Here is an 18,616-nt window from a genome sequence, read left to right as displayed (position 1 = left end):
CATTCTAAATGATACAAATCCACATACGATATACATCAACAATCAAACAAATATCCAAGTAGACACAAAAACCAAGATAAATATTGATGAAAAACAAGAAAATAATGATTTACAGCAAAAACATATTCTACGGAATAATGATTTACAACAAACAGATTTTCTACAAATTAATGACATCAATGATATTGATTCAATATATTATGATACGGAATTGCAAATAGATATTAACGAAGAAGCTAAAAGTAATTTAAAAAAGAAGATGATAAATCGATGGGCTAAAAAGCGAGCTTTATTAAATAAAAAACCAAAATTTAAAATTGTGACACATAATGACATAACAATAGATGCTATATTTTATAAAGTGACAGAGATAGAAATATACAAAAATGTAACTAGTAAAAGAGATGGTGATTATGAAAAATCAACGTTTAAATGCGAGAAATGTATGGCTGGATTTGATGATGACGAGTTGTTTTTACTTCATAATAGAAAATGGCATAGAGAGGTAAGTTGTATGATTATTTTTGGCTGGATAAGAAATGTATACATACTAGAATTACGTGTATCTTCATACAAGCGTACCGGCGCGGCTTGTATGCACACACATTTTTGCACAATTTTTTTCCTAGAACTAAGGAGATTTAACAAATTAGACAACACAATCTGTTTGTAATATGCACAATTGTTATAACCAGTGATCGGAATTGAAGTTCTTAGTGTACCTAAGAGTGGACACATGGCGACATTTAGCAGCGATAGATAGATAGATAGATAAAGCATTTATTCAGCACATTACATCACAGCATTGATATTCTCCTGACCGTTTTCGGCCACGGCAACTGCTTCAGCTCACGTACCCAATCTTATTTCAAAGATCCGTGCGCACAGGGAGCACGCCGTCAATGTAATAGTAGCTGATTGCCACAGATGGTTAGACTTTCAGCTCGTCACGTCTGACGTCCAACTCAATTCGTCGACGAGTCTCAAATTGTGACGTTTTGTTTGCCACAAAAGATCTCTGTTGTGGGCGATCGGCTGCCTGTTTCTCCCACTCTGTTGGGTCAATATCGCAATATTTTCATGTGGCGCTTAATCACATCTTTATATCTAAGGAGTTGGCCGCCATGCTTTCGCTTGCCCCTCTTGAGTTCCGAATAAAAGATGCGCTTCACACACAGCATTACATATAACAAGAAAAGGATAGTTACAACAAATAATGTACTGAAAAGGTTTCGGCTCAGCACAATGCTGCCAACTTTATAAGTATGCAGCGATGATATTCTGCCGACACCTAATTGGTTGCGCAAGCAAGCTGCGCGCGGCTATGTACCGTCGGCGGTACATCAAGTGCAACAGTTGTAGTGATGAAAGAGACTCAGTCTTTTAAGGCGTTTTATAACGACTCGACTCCATTTTACAGGAGTCAACTCTAAAATTAAGACTGGGGATTCGAGTTTTTATTAATAAAACTTAGTCGTTATACTAAAAGACTCAAAAAACTTAAACGACTTGAAAGACTTAAACGACTCGAGTTGTTCGAGGACTTATACCTATTTTATGTCTTATCCCTTAACCCGAAGTTTATAAATAAAAATGACGTAAGTAGTATGTGTAGTAAATAATCACGTTTATTTACTTATAATGAAAATCGTAAAATAAATACCTTGTGGGTAGAAATAAAATCACGCCATACGGCTCATCTCGCGACTCCCGAGGCTAGGAGTCGCCAGTCGTTTTAGTTGTTTTAGTCCTATAAGTCTTAAGCTTCCTTGGGTTAAAAGACTTCGACTCGAATTAGTCTTCAGTTTTAGTCTTATACTCAAGACTTGAGGGTTAAAAGACTAGACTAGTCGTGAAGCGTTAAAAATTAGTCGAGGTTTTTTAAAAGGCCTTAAAAAACTGAGTCTCTTTCATCACTAAACAGTTGCACTACAAATTTGCTACTATTATATTACAGATGGAACAAGGTCGAACTGCTGCGCCGCCGTCCACACAATAACAATTTACTTAAAAAAACCATCGCTGCTTAAAATCGCGCGCGTGTGTAAAGGTAGATGATTAGCGACTGCATCGCTATTGCATCGCGTTTGCGTCGCTGGTAAAAGTCGTGTGTAACCACTCTAAAGTATGACCGTTTTCTAAGTACGGACATACCCATTTCGTCATCAAAGCGTATAAAGAAGGATGGCGACATCCCGTGTATTTTGTGACCCAGTGTTTTTGACGACGTGCTTTAGAGACCTATCGGTATTTGTGATACATTATCAAAGCATCAAAAAAGCTAATTGAGTACCTGTTTTTTGACTGTAACCGTATCGTCGCTCCTCTGTATGATATCCACCCCTCTAAAATCCCCCGTCCCGTTAATATCAACTTCCTCTTAACGTTAGTCCACTCTTCGTTTGTCTTTGTCCTGTGTAAGTTTTAAATTTTTATTGAATTGGTATTCAATTATTTAATAACAAGCACATAGAAAAATTCGTGAGGTCCGCTGGTTCGTTCCGTGGCTTAGTTGGTATAGCGTCTGACACGGTATGCTAGAAGACGTCGGTTCGAATCCGGCCGGATCGTAGGAATTTTTTCTGAATGTTCGATCTTTGTATTAATAAGTATAACAAACTGTGTAAGTTTATTTAAAAAAATAATTTGTTTCTGTAATAGTCTGTGTATGTACGCTGTTGTTGTAGATTCTCTCAGTGAATTTTTTCGGAATTTACCATTCAATCTTTAAGTTAAAAAAAGTGTGCGTTCCTCAACTTGGCATTAGCGGGTTTACCGCTATGGTATCGATGGCATTGTAACATCATAAAGTAGAAGTCATATTTTTACAAAACTACCGCAGATAGCCAATGTCAAGTAAAAATTTACTTGACATTGGCGAAATCATCGTTTGTTTCGATGAAGCCATAGTATTTAAAGGAAGAACTTTCATTATCTCTCAATTACATATTGTCTAAATATTTTTGTCACATTGTGTTTTATTTTTTGCTTTATTCCATTACTGTTTAATTGATTATTTGGTTAGGTATTTTATAGTTTTAATGTTTTACGTGTGTACAAACATTCAATCCTGCTTAAAATGAAACGTACTTACAAGAACGTTCCCTAATCTATGATCGAACAGAATCAATTGCGTTGTGTTTTTGCATCTTTTCTAAAATACAATCTTTTACAATTTCTTTATTTCCGACTTTTAAAAACACTAGGTAACTAGGTATAAACTAAAACGCAAAATTATACTAGCAAAGTCCACGAACGGCTCTTCGTCGTTATTGGGGCAGCTTTCGCCATCCTTCTTTTCTTTCTTTACTGTTTAGCTTATAAACATTCCAAAATATACATTGTCTCGTGCTTATTTTTTAAATAACTAATGTATTTAAATACGCAAGTACCTATATAAAAACAAGTACAGGGTCAAGAGCTTGTCAAGCTTGACACTAAAGGTTTAAATTTAACTCTATGCCGTTTGCAATACGAACGGTCCAAAGTGTCAAGCTTGATGTGCTCTTGTCTTGACAATGTTATTTTTAACCTACTTCAAAAAAAGGAGAAGGTTCTCAATTAGTCTTATAAAGATGAGTGACATAGCATTTTTATGGACAACAACAAAAACAATTTTCACAAGAAAAGATTTAATGGCTCCTAAGACAATTTCCTTGTATCTTTTATGGTTTCGGATATCCCCATACTGCCCCTTTTGAAAAAAAAACACTCAGTATATTTAATATTCTTTTTTATAGGATAAAAACCCCTGCATATGTGCTCTATGTAATGCCTATTTGAAATCTAAGAAACAGTTATCAAGGCATATACAACAACATAACAATAGCTATAAATGTATTTTGTGCGATCATATCTGCATGGAGAAAGATAGACAATCACATTTGGAACAACAACATATTAAGTTACTGCAGTGTTTAACGTGTGATTTGTTGTTTAAGTAAGTATTGTAATTTAATACTTTATAAGTAATCATAAATTGATTACGTTATAACAGCACTTTGTGTAACGTTTGATAATCTCTTAGATATTTTTATTTACACGCATATCACAAACCCTCTATGATGGGTTCAATAACCGCAAATTACGACCAGCATAAAGATAAATTGTTTTGTTAAAACAAATTTCTTATCTGTGAAAATGTTATTATTGCTTCATAATAACGTCAAATTCGATTTTATTATTACATTCAAATTTCGAACATATCTGAAAAACAAAACAATTTGATTGGACCTCAATTCTAATATCTGTCGAGATGAAGTTTTATTCGAAATGAAAAATGTCAATAGCAAACAATTTTGACAATTTCACACGTTACTTGATATCGAACGATATGATAGTTGGGGCCGACTCTAGTTTGTCTATGTATTAAATAAAAACTACAGTGTTGTGACATGCGCGAGAAAAGTTTTTATTTGCCGCCATTTCGCCAGTCGTAACTGCGGTTCCTGAACACATCACAGAGAGCTTATAATATGTGTGTAGATAAAGCAGTGAATGTAACTGTACACAATTAGGCATTAAAACACTCGTGTGATACACACCCACACTCGTAACTTAATGCCTTTCATTACGTAACAGTCACATAAACTATTATTAAGTTTGTATTAAATGTCACGATTTTTTACAACCATGATATTAAATAATTTTTTTTTTGAAACATCGAGTATATAACCAGAAATAGAGACGAAACAAGAGCCAGACATTCCTGGTAACTCATCAGTGATACATCACTTATAAATATCAACTCTCGTGGACACTGAAATTACAAATTAGAAAGCTGAAATAGTACAGCGCCAACAACTGACCTGTGTGTACGTCTCCGTATATTCCAAAAATATTCCGTATTTATTGTAATAAATAAAATATCTCTGACAATGGCGTGCTGTTTCTTTCGGTGGTCTGTCGAAAAACAGCAAAACATCTAATTACAAAACAAACGGAATCACATTTCATCGGTAATTAAATATTAAATTATATAATATTTTAATTTACGTCCATTATAGCAAAGCTAAACTGGTCGATTTGAATAGAAACAATTGACGACCCTCGTCAGTTGTTTCGAATTCCGGCTGGCCACTCGGAGTGCAGTTGTCACAGTAAGGGTATGGCAGAATAGTTTTCAAACAAATTAAATGACATTTCGTCTCTATTTCTGGTTATATACTCGATGTTGTGTAATTACTCCACTAGTTTGTTATAATTATTATAACAAAGATAGAAACAGTAATAAATATTCATTCGATCCGGCCGGACTCGAACCAGCAGCCTCAGACAATCCGTACCATCTGGCTTTTTTCAATTTTCAAAAAACTTTTTTCATTCTCGCATATCCCGCGGATCGAAAGATGTAATTTATGAGAAGATTTTTTTCATAAAAACAAAATACTATTCTTATTATAAATTACAGTTTAAACCGACTTTCAAAAAAGAGGAGGTTCTCAATTCGATTGGACATTTCCCGTACAGCACATTTATGTGAACCGATTTCAATAATTCTTTTTTTGATGGAAATGGGCCTCAATAGAAGTTCGATTCAAATTTGAAGAAAATGTTCCCCCTTTAAGGGGTGACAAATTAGGGGATGAACCGGTTTATTGGATTTCACCCATTTCCATTAACCGGCAGCGGCCGGGGAACACCAGAATCCAATTTGCTTGGGTTTCCGAACGTGTTTTCAGTTCAAATTATATTATAATTAATACAATAATAATATATAAATATAATCAACCTTACTTAATTTAAAAAATATAAGTATCTACATTTTAGTAGCAATAGAGCTTTTTGTGAAAGGGTTCGTCTAGGGAAGTACTGCCACCTTACCTATTTCTGCCGTCAAGCATTAATGTCAGCATTACTGTTTTCCGGTTTTGAGCGGTAAGGGTGCTGGTGAAATTACAGGCACATGGGACTTATCAACTTATGTATCAGGGTGACGGGCGCAGTGGCAGTGCCCCACAGATGTTTGCGATTTAAAGCTCTGAGTGGCACTGCAACTGTTATGGACAGACGTGTAGCTTACCGTCAGGTGCACGTCTTGTTCGTCCCGTCACTTGATATTATAAAAAAAAGATGAATGCTCATTTGTCTTAGTTTTGAGGCCCAACATAAAACTATCAAAGTTAATTTGTATATGTCAAAAACATTTTTTGCGTAGCCCAGTGCAGATTAAAATCCATTGAATTAATTTATTTTATCTTAGAGAAAGAGGATCAATTATTAAAAAAGATGACCGTTTAATTTTTTTTGGCTTATGCTTTTGCAAATTTAAAAAGATCATTTAAATACACGCCTATCATAAATGTAGTGTGTCGCTAGTTTAAGAATGTTACTTTCTTTCAGTTAAAATTCTGTATCGATAACTTAGTGACTTCTTAAATGGTAGTTAATTTTTAGATGTCGGAAAGATTTCTTCGCACATTTTAAAGAATGGCACGAGAAGTTCACTTGTGATCATTGCGGGATCACTTTCAAGATGAGATATTGCATCAAGAACCATATTAGGTAAGTCCAATGCACTGTTTTTTATTATTATTGTAGGGTTTGTTAACCTGTGGTACATGCAATGAAGGCCGGGGGTCCATGGTGAGCCTACCTTACACAATGGTGACCGTCAGAATGGCTGGTCGCCTGTGGCGTTTCGCACTGAGTGTATATTTAAGAATTTTGATAATTCTGAGAAATAAAAAAAAAATTGACCAGCCATTCTGACGTCAGGATGGCTGGTCGCCACTTTGTTCAGTATGAAACGAGCAGATTTTCCAGAAGTATGTGTTACCAATAATTGCTACCTATTTGCTAGTTTCACGAATTAAAGGTTTACGCTTCTTATCTACATTAGTTAAAAAAAATATAACCTATTGAAAATTTAATGAAGAACTGCCTGATTAAATTAAAAAAAGCAAAAGTTTTTAGTGTTTTATTGCCATAATATAAAGGTCAGGCGTTGGCACTTCTTGGTAAAAATTTCAATCGTTTATATTTTTTTAACTAACTAACTTTTTAACTATTAGGAAGCGTATACCCATTGACTTACAAATAAATGGACGACGGGTCTAATATAAAAACCACAAAAAAAATGTCCCAAGTCAACTTATTCGAAATTTAAATTGTAATGTCATCGCAGTATCGCGCTGTCAGTCGAACAAATGAAGACTAAAGCGGAGTGTCGCGCTCTGAATACGATTTCAGCGCCTTACAAGTGCGGACACTTTTTAGCGCGGACCCGACGCCCATATAATTGGAAGTCAATGCGTATACCTTTAATTCGTGAAACTAGCAAATAGGTAGCAATTATTGGTAACACGTACTTCTGGAAAATCTGCTCCCTTCATGCTGAACAAAGTGACGACCAGCCGTCCTGCTATCAGAATGGCTCGTCAATTATTTTTTAAATTTCTTAGATTATATTAAAGGTAGCAATTATTCAGAAAAAATAGAAAAAGGCAGCAATTCTTGAATAAACACTCAATGCCAGACGCCACAGGCGACCAGCCATCCTGACGGTCACACACAATGCATTAATATAAAACTTGGTATACAATATGTTGTGTATAAATAGATACAGTGCGCGTGAGCTTTTTGAAATTTCGCGCCTTTTGATAGCCATCCATTGGAGCGAGCGAAACACGCGGAAGTGACTTTAACTCAACGCCTTTGACGTCAAAGATCTGTCGCGTACGCGCAGGCAGGACTGTTCACGAGTCGCTCGCTTGCGCCAAATAAATCATTACTTAAATTTTATTGAACTGGTATTCAATTTATTAAATTTTTATTGAGTTGATATTCAATTATTTTTTGTGAAATTACTCCACTAGTTTGTTATAATTATTAATACAAAGATCGAACACTCAGAAAAAATTCCTTCGATCCATTTTCATCTAGCATTTTCTTCTAGTCAGCATTCTTCTTTAAATATCACTAAAACTCCATAGAAAGCAGCTCAGTTCCTTCCAAACTCCTGTCGTGTAAACACGTGCCAATTCCATTTCAATTTCTTATACTGTTTCTTCATTTTATTGTACTTAGTTTACCAGTTTTTCCCGAATTATACAATTTCGGGAAAATTGCGTTTTTTTAAAAATGAAATTACTCCAAATTACTTAAGGTTTCTCATAGATGGTGCTACGGCTAAAAAGTCGTTGAAAAAACCAAATGCAAAGACACGACAATCAACACATAGAAAAAGTCGTGAGGTCCGCTGGTTCGTTCCGTGGCTTAGTTGGTATAGCGTCTGACACGGTAAGCTAGAAGACGTCGGTTCGAATCCGACCGGATCGAAGGAATTTTTTCTGAGTGTTCGATCTTTGTATTAATAATTATAACAAACTAGTGGTATTCAATTATTTTTTTATGTGAGATTTCTCCACAAGTTTGTTATAATTATTAATACAAAGATCGAACACATAGAAAAATAATTTTCTTCGATCCAGCCGGATTCAAACCGACGTCTTCTAGCATACCGTGCCAGACGCTATACCTACTAAGCAACGGCACGAACCAGCGGACCTCACGAACATTTTCTACGTGCTTGTTGTCTCTTTGTATTTGGTTTTTCAACGACTTTTTAGCCGTAGCGCCATCTATGAAATTATTATTTGTAGGAAACAACATTCGCCCTTTGAATGCAAGCAATGTAAGAAACGTTTCGCCCGATACAATGGCCTCTGGCTTCATAACAAGACCACCCACAGCACCAGTGTACAACCAGCTTACTGCGTGGAGTGCGACAAGGAATATCCAGACGTCTATAGATACAGGTGGCATCTAGCCAATAGCACGAGGCATAAACCCAGGAAAAAAGTTCGGTAAGTTGCTTATGACTTAAGAGACGAAGAGAGAAGCATCGATTCTATTGCGCGGGTCGAGCGGCGAGCACCTTTATTTCAGAAATATTTTTTTTTACAAATGAAGTTAAACCCATTTGAAAAATGTATATCGTGTACCAGCAACGAGGCGTGATTGAATGAAATTGTCTTTAGTAAAACCGGAGCAAAACAAAGAACACTTGCCTTAACAAACTTATTAGCACACAATATATACCAGTACACTTTATTTCACTGTAGCAAACTTAAGTGTTGTTAATTACTTTAAAATATTTGATGATACGTGGAAAATTTTAGGCAAGCCGGTGGGAATCGAGTTATATGGACGCCTCGCCACTGTCGTATGCTGTACGCGTTTTATTTAATTCAGTTGATATAAAAAAAAATCATTGGTATATGTAAAGTACTTATTGAATACAGCGGTTTTCTTGTAAAATATCGAGGTATGTTTGTGTTTTGTTTTCTATCGTGAAAGATCAGTGTATATCATTGACTTACAAATAAATGGACGACGGGTCTAATACAAAAACCACGAAAACAATGTCCCAAGTCAACCTATTTAAACGTAGTGACATGTAAAGGAATATGAAAAAGCTAAAACGTTGAATTTAAATTGTAACGTCATCGCAGTACTGTCTAATTTTGCTTGCTTCGCTGTCAGTCGAACAAACGAAGACTAAAGCGTGAATGACGCTCTGTATACGGTTTTAACGCCATATAAGTTCGGACACTTTTTAGCGCGGACTCGACGTCCATATAATTGTAAGTCAATGGTGTATTGTATAATCAATTTTCCTATATATTTTTTCCAAAATGATTAATTCAACATTTTTACTGTTATGCTGAATCAACCAAATTGAGGTTGTATCGACACTTAAGCAATAACTTAACAGTTTTAGTTAGGCAAGGGACATCTGAGTTTGGTCTTTTGTGCATGAAATATTGTTTATAATAATAATAATAATAAACCTTTATTGCGGACAACAGGGATCCATGAAGTGTTAGTAACAAAAATAGCTTATAATTAGTTTAGTACTGAAATTCTACTACGGATTTTGTGGTTGTTATTAAGTGCCGCATCACGGGGCACTCACTATACGCGGTCTTCAGTATGCCGTTGCTACTGCCACGTATTCAGCTTAATAAAGCCGCCGACGTCTTCCGTAAGAGTGCCATGAAGCTGTCCATGCGAGCTTCAGCTAACATGGCTGATGCTCTGCAGAACCGTGGCAGCCGCAGAAGCGTCGTGAAGGCGTTATTATATTGCGTACTGTTATATCCCAGCTCTACTACCTGCTAGAATCAGCCCTGCCATTTTCTTCTAGTCAGCACTCTTCTTTAAATATCACTAAAACTCCATAGAAAGCAGCTCAGTGCCTTCCAAACTCCTGTCGTGTAAACACGTGCCATTTCTATTTCTTATACTATTTCTTCATTTTATTGTACTTAGTTTACCAGTTCTTCCCGAATTATACAATTTCGGGAAAATTGCGTTTTTTCAAAAATAAACTTACTAAGCCCCGTATAACAGTACGCAGGGCTCTGGGCGAGCTTTGGGTATAGGTGGTCCACAGGGCACCCGCGTACAGGGGTGTGCAATAGGCTCTAAAAAGAAAAACTTTCAGCTCCGCCGTACATCGAGCAAACCGGCGAGCCAGCATGTTCGCCCTCACCGACAATGCCCTGCGCTCGCATTCCATATCCATATTATTATGATGTTTATTAATAACGCACACATTCATAACCCCGAACTAGGGTGACCATGTACCGCGGTTGCCATGGACACGCTCATAGACAATCACAAATTACAACCAAACTCAGGAGCGAAATAAATGTAGGTCATACAAATATCTCTCGGCCTGTGGCAAGCAGAGAGGCAGTTAATATCAACAATACTATTTCAATTTTTATTGAATTGATATTCAGTTATTTTTTTATGTGAAATTACTCCAAATCACTTAGGTTTTCTCATAGATGGCGCTACGGCTAAAAAGTCGTTGAAAAAACCAAATGCAAAGACACGACAATCAACACATAGAAAAAGTCGTGAGGTCCGCTGGTTCGTTCCGTGGCTTAGTTGGTATAGCGTCTAGCACGGTATGCTAGAAGACGTCGGTTCGAATCCGGCCGGATCGAAGGAATTTATTCTGTGTTCGATCTTTGTATTAATAATTATAACAATAAATAAATCGCAAAGACTTGAGGGGCACTGCCAGTGCGCTCGTCACCCTGAGACATAAGTTGACAAGTCCCCCATATGCTTATAATTTCACCAGCACCCCTAACTTTCCAAACCGGAACGCAGTAATGCTCACATTACTGTTTGACGGCAGAAATAGGTAAGGTGGCAGTACTTCCCTGGGTTAGTCTACCGCTACTAATTTCACTTATTTATACTATCCCTTTTCAAAAGGTATCTCGTATTTTCTGCTATAACTGGTTATTTACGGATAGTAGCAGTAGAGCTCCATGTGAAAGAGATCGTCCAGGAAAGTACTGCCACCTTACCTATTTCTGTCGCCAAGCAGTAATGTCAACATTACTGTGTTCCGGTTTTTGAAGGGTAAGAGTGTTAGTGAAATTACAGGCATATGGGACTTGTCAACTTATGTCTCAGGGCGACGAGCGCAGTGGCAGTGAACCTTAGATCTTTATTATTGAAAGCTCTGAATGGCACTGCAATAGTTTTGGACAGACGTGTCGCTTACCACCACCTCAAGTCATGGATATGGTATTATTAATCTTACAATTAATTTTTGATCTGGGAGAACCCTGTCAGTGAATTGTGGAAGCACTGGAACTCAGTCCACATGGGTTCCAGGGGTTTAATTTATAAGTTACTGTAATATTTCGCAAATTTAGTACTAACATAGTTTGTAAGAATTTCTTTGTAACCAACACTAATATGGACTATGTCTGAAATAAACTTTTGAATTTGAATTAAAAAAAAAGAATACAAAAATACAACACTGCATGTGATCTTTTTCTGTTATATTTTTCTAGGATACCGTGTCAGGGATGCGACAAAGTATTCTCAAAGAACATCTACATGAAAGACCACTTCAACTTGGTGCATCTCAAAATTTATAAATACAGATGCGAGGAGTGTGACAAGGTAACTAGCATCAAAGTCTCTAGTTTTGAGGTCATCAGCAGACTTACCACGTTAGACTTAATTTACATTGCCGCGGAACCGACTGGAAACCACCCAACTGAGATATAGACAGGGTAGCACGTTAGTTCTGCTCTCCCTATCTTAACCACACATTATTTAATAGTTAATACGTCACAGATACATCGCTCGCATACAAAATCGAAAATACCTGCGATATAATAGCCTACTATATCTGACTAATGACGCCAGGCTCTCACTACGAGGAAAAAGTCTGGCACGAAGACGTCGGTTCGAATCCGGCCGGATCGAAGGAATTTTTTCTAAGTGTTCGATCTTTGTATTTATAGATGATTATATTATGACAAGGAGGGCAGAGTTGGTTAAGAGCGGTGGCCCAGGCATGGCAACAGACACGGGTTCGAGTCCTTCGACCTGATGAAGGCATTTTTTTTCTATCTTTGTATTAACAATAACGAAAAATATCCTGTTTAACATATTTCTTTGTCAGAATTTCATACGGAACGCGGATTTGGTGAAGCACCATCGCAGAATCCACGAACGCATACCAGTGCCTAAGAACAAGATCTGTTACATGTGCGGAAGAGGGTTTTCAGTAAGTTTAAAATAACCGATAACGTAACAAAACCTCCTAATGGAAACACCACAGCATTGAGTATATAACCTGAAATAGAGACGAAATAAGGGCCATCCATCCTTGACAGCTCATCAGGCAAATTGGCCTTATGTCACTTTTAAATATCAACTCTCGTTTGCACTGAAATCACAAATTAGAAAGCTGAAATAGTACAGCGCCAACAACTGACCTGTGTGTACAGTCAAGAGCACATCAAGCTTAACACTTTGGACCGTTCTTATTGCAAGCGGCATAGAGTTAAATGTAAGCCTTTAGTGTCAAGCTTGACGTGCTCTTGACCCTGTACGTCTCCGTATATTCCAAAAATATTCTGTATATTTATTGCAATAAAGATAATATCTCTAACTACGGAGGCTGTTCCATTCGGTGCTGTGGAAAAAACAGCAAAACATTTAATTACAAAACAAACGGAATCACATTTCATCGGTAATTAAATATGTAATTTTGCAATTATTGTCCATTATAGCAAAGTTCAAGTTAAACTGGTCGATTTGAAGTGAAACAATTGACGACACACGTCATTTGTTTCGAATTCGGGCTGGCCAATCGGAGAGCAGTTGTCACCGTAATGATTTGGCAAGAATATAGTTCTCAAACAAATTAAGTGACATTTCGACTCTATTTCTGGCTACATACTCGATGGCGCCAATTTTAATGGTAACTAGATGTCAAAATAATATGAATAACGTCAAAATAAATATACAAATATCAAAAATTAGACAATGTGTTTAGGGATTTATTATTAAAAAAATTTAATAGTCCATGGTTATAACAAGGAGGGCAGAATTGTTAACTAATATAAATTCTCACTTTTAATTTATTTAAACGTGTTTCAGACGAACAAGATACTAACAAACCATCTACGGACGCATACTGGCGAGCGACCCCATGCGTGCACACACTGCGGTGCACGCTTCGCCCAAAGCACTGCTCTACTCGGACATATCAGAGCTTTACATAACAGAACGCAAGCTGAAACTTGAGCGTGTTTTTGTTAAACAGTGAACGGGTACTCTTCAGACTATGTAGCTATGGTTTGAAATAAAAACTCTATAACACAAAAAGTCACTTTTACTCTTCCACTTCCTCTGACACTCTGCTTCGTTTGATACGTATATTAATTTATTTTATCGTGTGATTACACGACACAGAGTGTAAAAAGACCCTTAAAGAAGCCCAAATATAAAATATTTATCTACACACATATCATAAACCCTCTATGATGTGTTTAACTGCAAATTACGACCAGCATAAAGATAAATTGTTTTGTTAGAACAAATTTCTTATCTGTGAAAATGTTATTATTGCTTCATAAGGGTTTCGCTCTGGACCTTTTGGAGGGAAAAGTGTCGTTTTTATTTTGACTTTCAATTATTTTGTGAAATCTAGTTTAAAGTGGAATAGGATAGTGCTATTGTGCCTTAATTGAAGATTAAAACGCGAAATTATACGAATCTCGAACTAAAATACCCGTATCGGCCCGTTTAAATGTTATTATTGCTTCATAATAACGTCAAATTCGATTTTATTATTACATTAAAATTTCGACCATATCTGAAAAACAAAACAATCTCCTTCGACCTCATTTCTAATATCAGTCGAGACGAAGTTTTATAGCAAATAATTTTGACAAATTTCTCACGTTACTTGCTATCTAACGTTGTAACAGTCGCATAAACTACTCAAAAATCAAAATAATCTTTATTTCATAGGTAAGCATTATTACACTTGAAATCGTCACATTGGTTAAACTCTATCGCTCATTCGTAAGAGAAATTCCCCTGAGAAGAATGAGCAAGAAACTCTAATAACATTTGTACACATTCAACATTTCCAATATACTTCTTGTTAACATCAGAGATCGAGACTACCTCGATGAGCTAAACGGGTTACTACCACGGATTTTTGTGATCCAAGTACGCAGGAGTTGTATAATAACCTTTAGTATAAAGTTTTTGTTTCACTATAGTTTTAAACCTCGTGAAAGGCAAATTTTGTATATCAACCGGAATCTTGTTATAGAAGCGTATATATTAATTTGAAATTTGCCCCTTAAATGAATTTGTCACTGTGAAAACAACTGTCAAGAACAGCTAGTTTATTTCTATTCCTCGTATTAATGTTATGTCTGTCACTATTTTTCATGAAAAATTAATATATTTCTTAATATAAATAACTTTTGTACTGTGACGCTAGTGTAAGAATATTAATTTCCTTAAACTTATCTCTCAAAGATACTTCGGGGCCCAGATTTTAAATTGCCCTAACTGCACGTTTCTGCAGGACAAAGATTCTATTGATATCGGCGGCATTACCCTAAAGCAAAATGCCGTATGTCATTAGACTGTGAAAGTAGCTGAAGTAAACCAATCTACTATAATTCATTCTCACAACCGGATGGTTGTATAATTCCAGATTGGTTATTATTTAAATTAAGCTACAAGTGACAGACTGGAGTCCATACTAGGTAATTAAACCTGTGTTACAGATCTTCAGACTCCCACCCCATACAATTCGTTTTTTTTTTGTGCAATTAATAGTAAATACGGTATTACAGTAAACAACGTGGTGACGAGTCGAGTGCGTGTATGTGGTGTGCGCGTGAGTAGTGTTTTTACGAGCGCTCGCATATGTATGACTATGTATATTGAATATAAGTATACTCGTAAATTTATTTTTAGTTTGTAATTCGCGTGGCTTCTCAAAAGTACTATTTAGGAACTCTTATTAGATTTTCGGGAGCGTCACAGATCAAGGTAGAAAGTCTTTTGATTACGGCAAGTTTGCAATCATGTGTGCATAAATGGTATACTAATATCATTCTTGAATTGATGTAGTTGTACAAGCAACCTCCCAGGAAACAGAAAAATTTGTTATACACAATTGTACATGAAACTGAGGCACTTGCAGCAAAAATAATTGCTGGGAAACAACTTTTATTTCAAGGTATTAAAAACGGCTGTTTTTATGACGCGCAATGTAAGAAATAATTCCCAAACCACCTCAACATTCATTTCTCTATTATTGTATTCTTCACTGTCTCAGTCAACTTTATTCCACAAACTTTCCTCAAAGATCTCATTTCCATTGCATTAATTCGCTTTTCAAGCTTCTTCTGCCATAACCAACTTTCTAGAATAAAGAGGTACGATGTACGATATTAATATATTTAAGAAATAAAACAACATATACATACAAGTAATATATATACAATAGTCTTTTTTTTAAATTATTTAATTTTGTACATTTTGTTCTCTATCTCTAATTTTCCCGACTTTATGCCTGAGTCTGTTGTGCGTGTATAATGCACTCGCGTATCCGAACGTGGCCCCGCATGTGGTACACACGTACGGCCTGGCGCCGGTGTGAGAATTCATGTGCTCTTCTAGCATTTTCTTGCTCTGTGAATAAAAATAAGTTATGTCGGTTAGTATCATGGACAAATGACTCGAGAGGGCTGCTGATCTTCATACATCGAGTATATAACCAGAAATAGAGACGAAATGTCATTTAATTTCTTTGACAACTATTCTGCCAAATCATTACGGTGACAACTGCGCTCCGATTGGCCAGCCCGAACGGGTGTCGTTTTGTTGCACTTCAAATCGACAAGTTTAACTTAAACTTTGGCGTAATGGACGAAAATTTAAAAATTACTTATTTAATTACTGATGAAATATAAATTCGTTTGTTTTGTGATTAGTTGTTTTGCTGTTTTTCCCCACACCACGGAACAGCACGTCATTGTCAGAGATATTATATTTATTACAATAAATACATAGTATTTTTGGAATAGAAGGAGACGTACACACAGGCCAGTTGTTGGCGCTGTACTATTTCAGCTTTCTAATTCGTGATTTCAGCGCAAACGAGAGTTGATATTTAAAAGTGATATAAAGCCCTTTTGCCTCATGAGTTTCCAGAGATGGATGGCCCTTATTTCGTCTCTATTTCTGGTTATATACTCGATGTCTTCATACTACAGATCGTAACTTTGAAAAAGGTCAATATTCCGTCCTAGATTGGTTACACACGGCGACCTTTAACAGCGATTTCGTGAAACGCGTGATGGCATCGCTACACTTGCGATTTATAGGCGATTGCTTCGATACAATCGCTTATGTTGAGTAATTGAGTACGAAAAATCTGTATAGGTTTAAGCACATTATGTTGTTTTGTTAATAGCAAATTTAAAAAAGAAATTAATGAATATATTAAACAAACAAATAAGTTAATTAATTTGAAACGCGCATCGCGTTTACGTCGCGTTTGTATCGCCTTTACATCGCGTTCAAAGTCGCCGTGTGTAATCGCTCTTATGTCTAGATAAAGCTGATTAATTGCCTGGAAGTGTTTATACCTTTTACACCTTGCGTTTCTAACCTTAAAGGGCTAGAATATAAAAATATAATTAAAGAAAAAGTTTTGATAATTAAAAAAATTCAATAAGGACTTAAAGAAATGACAATTAGACAATTATTATATACCAATTTCAAAGTTGCATAATATAATTTTTGAGCAATCAAGCATTATTTAAGGTAACCATTTATTATTGAAAATGTAAGGTGGCTGGAATTGTGTCCGGGAGCATATTATATAAAAGGATATCAATTGATTCCGCTTTAATATGAAGCATGGCTTATTCATTATTGACTAAATATTTCGACCCCTCCGACGTAAAGTATCGTATGTCGAAATTGCCAAGTTTACAGGGAAGCGTTTTAAAGTTCTGAATTAACTGAAACAAACATAACACGTGACTTTAGCATTTCTCAGTTTTATTCAGCAAAGCTCATTACTCACATAGAGTATTATAAAATCCTAGATATCGGTTAGATGATCTATGGCGATCACTCTTTCAGTGAATTCAGAACTTTAAAACGCTCCCCTGTAAACTTGGCAATTTCGACATACGATACTTTACGTAGGAGGGGTCGATTTATTGCAATTTATTAATTGAATATCATGACATTTTTACTATAATTATATATTCGTATATTCTTTGTGAAAATCCTCCACTACTTTGTTGGTATTCTTAATACAAAGATCGAGCAAACAAAGAAAAATTCCTTCGATCCGGGTGTACTCGAACCAATTATTTTTTCGTCAAACCGAGGCTATCCCATTCCCAACAGCTCTATGAGTTGGAATGTGTCTTTACAAAGTATACTAACGGTGAAAGCCTTGGCGCAGATCTCGCACACTTTGTTCTTCGGGAGAACGTAGCCCTCGTGTTTCTGTCGCACGTGGATGCGCATGCGCTTCCGCGTTTTAAATCTCTGCAATAAATACAAATATTTAGTTTATTTATTACACCAGAAAAGGGAAATGAAATAGTAGCATTGTAAAGAGCACAACAACTTTGATAGTGGTGTACCTTTCTGATTAATAAGGAATCGCCGAATTTATAAAACGCTTAATACGACAAAGGACCAATTCATAAAATGTTTAATACGACAAAGGACCAATTCATAAAATGTTCAACATGGCAAAGAACCAATTCATAAATTGTTCAATACGACAAAGGACCAATTCATGAAGTATATAATAAGACAAAGGACCAACACGATAATGGCTAATTTTTGAGATCACTTCTTTTCGATGGCCTAATCAAGAACGAATCAATTTGATTTTTTTTATGATATAAAGTGACGGAACGAACAAATCGTGCACCTGGTGGTAAGCGACACGTCGGTCCATAACAGTTGCAGTGTCACTCAGAGCTTTAAATCACAAAGATTTGAGGGGCACTGCCACTGCGCCCGTCACCCTGAGACATAAGTTGATAAGTCCCATGTGGCTGTACTTTCACCAGCACCATTACCCTTCGAGACCGGAACGCAGTAATGCTGACATTACTGGAGGAACTCTTTCACAAGGACCTCGAATGCTAAACTAAATGTGTTTTATGGCTTAAAATCTCACCTGTTTGCAAATATCGCAGGGGTAATCGAGACTGTCAGAATGCATAGCGGCGATGTGCTGTTGAAGATACCACGCAGACCCAAACCGTTTCGAACA

The 18,616-nt window shown here is 36.3% G+C and overlaps 2 protein-coding genes across 2 annotated transcripts; one reads left to right on the top strand and one right to left on the bottom strand.

Moving 5' to 3' along the window:
* The first annotated feature begins 377 nt into the window (after positions 1 to 377).
* LOC113234522 (zinc finger protein 2-like) lies at positions 378 to 13,649 on the top strand. Its single transcript, XM_026469867.1, has 7 exons — positions 378 to 505; positions 3,741 to 3,940; positions 6,397 to 6,504; positions 8,604 to 8,807; positions 11,829 to 11,940; positions 12,449 to 12,553; positions 13,432 to 13,649. The coding sequence occupies exons 1-7, from the start codon at positions 446 to 448 to the stop codon at positions 13,576 to 13,578; spliced, it is 936 nt and encodes a 311-aa protein (XP_026325652.1). The 5' UTR covers positions 378 to 445; the 3' UTR covers positions 13,579 to 13,649.
* A 2,159-nt stretch (positions 13,650 to 15,808) lies between these two features.
* LOC113234577 (zinc finger protein 320-like) lies at positions 15,809 to 18,610 on the bottom strand. Its single transcript, XM_026469931.1, has 3 exons — positions 18,521 to 18,610; positions 17,770 to 17,874; positions 15,809 to 15,996 (listed from the first exon to the last, which is right to left on the bottom strand). Exons 1-3 carry the CDS (start codon positions 18,563 to 18,565, stop codon positions 15,829 to 15,831), a joined length of 318 nt encoding a protein of 105 aa, XP_026325716.1. The 5' UTR covers positions 18,566 to 18,610; the 3' UTR covers positions 15,809 to 15,828.
* Between the last annotated feature and the right edge of the window lie 6 nt (positions 18,611 to 18,616).

This window comes from Hyposmocoma kahamanoa, unplaced genomic scaffold (genome assembly GCF_003589595.1).
Source record: "Hyposmocoma kahamanoa isolate Upper Pololo Valley unplaced genomic scaffold, ASM358959v1 84, whole genome shotgun sequence".
Lineage (NCBI taxonomy): Eukaryota > Metazoa > Arthropoda > Insecta > Lepidoptera > Cosmopterigidae > Hyposmocoma > Hyposmocoma kahamanoa.
This window is presented reverse-complemented; position numbering and strand designations above follow the sequence as displayed.

Excerpts from the sequence above, each read along its gene's own strand:
- LOC113234522 (XM_026469867.1), top strand. The coding sequence starts at position 446 with ATGGCTGGATTTGATGATGACGAGTTGTTTTTACTTCATAATAGAAAA. Across the intron at positions 6,505-8,603 it reads TGCATCAAGAACCATATTAG|GAAACAACATTCGCCCTTTG; the intron begins GTAAGTCCAATG and ends TATTATTTGTAG. Across the intron at positions 8,808-11,828 it reads AAACCCAGGAAAAAAGTTCG|GATACCGTGTCAGGGATGCG; the intron begins GTAAGTTGCTTA and ends ATATTTTTCTAG.
- LOC113234577 (XM_026469931.1), bottom strand. The coding sequence starts at position 18,565 with ATGCATTCTGACAGTCTCGATTACCCCTGCGATATTTGCAAACAG. Across the intron at positions 17,875-18,520 it reads CCTGCGATATTTGCAAACAG|AGATTTAAAACGCGGAAGCG; the intron begins GTGAGATTTTAA and ends TATTTATTGCAG. Across the intron at positions 15,997-17,769 it reads TCTGCGCCAAGGCTTTCACC|AGCAAGAAAATGCTAGAAGA; the intron begins GTTAGTATACTT and ends TTTTATTCACAG.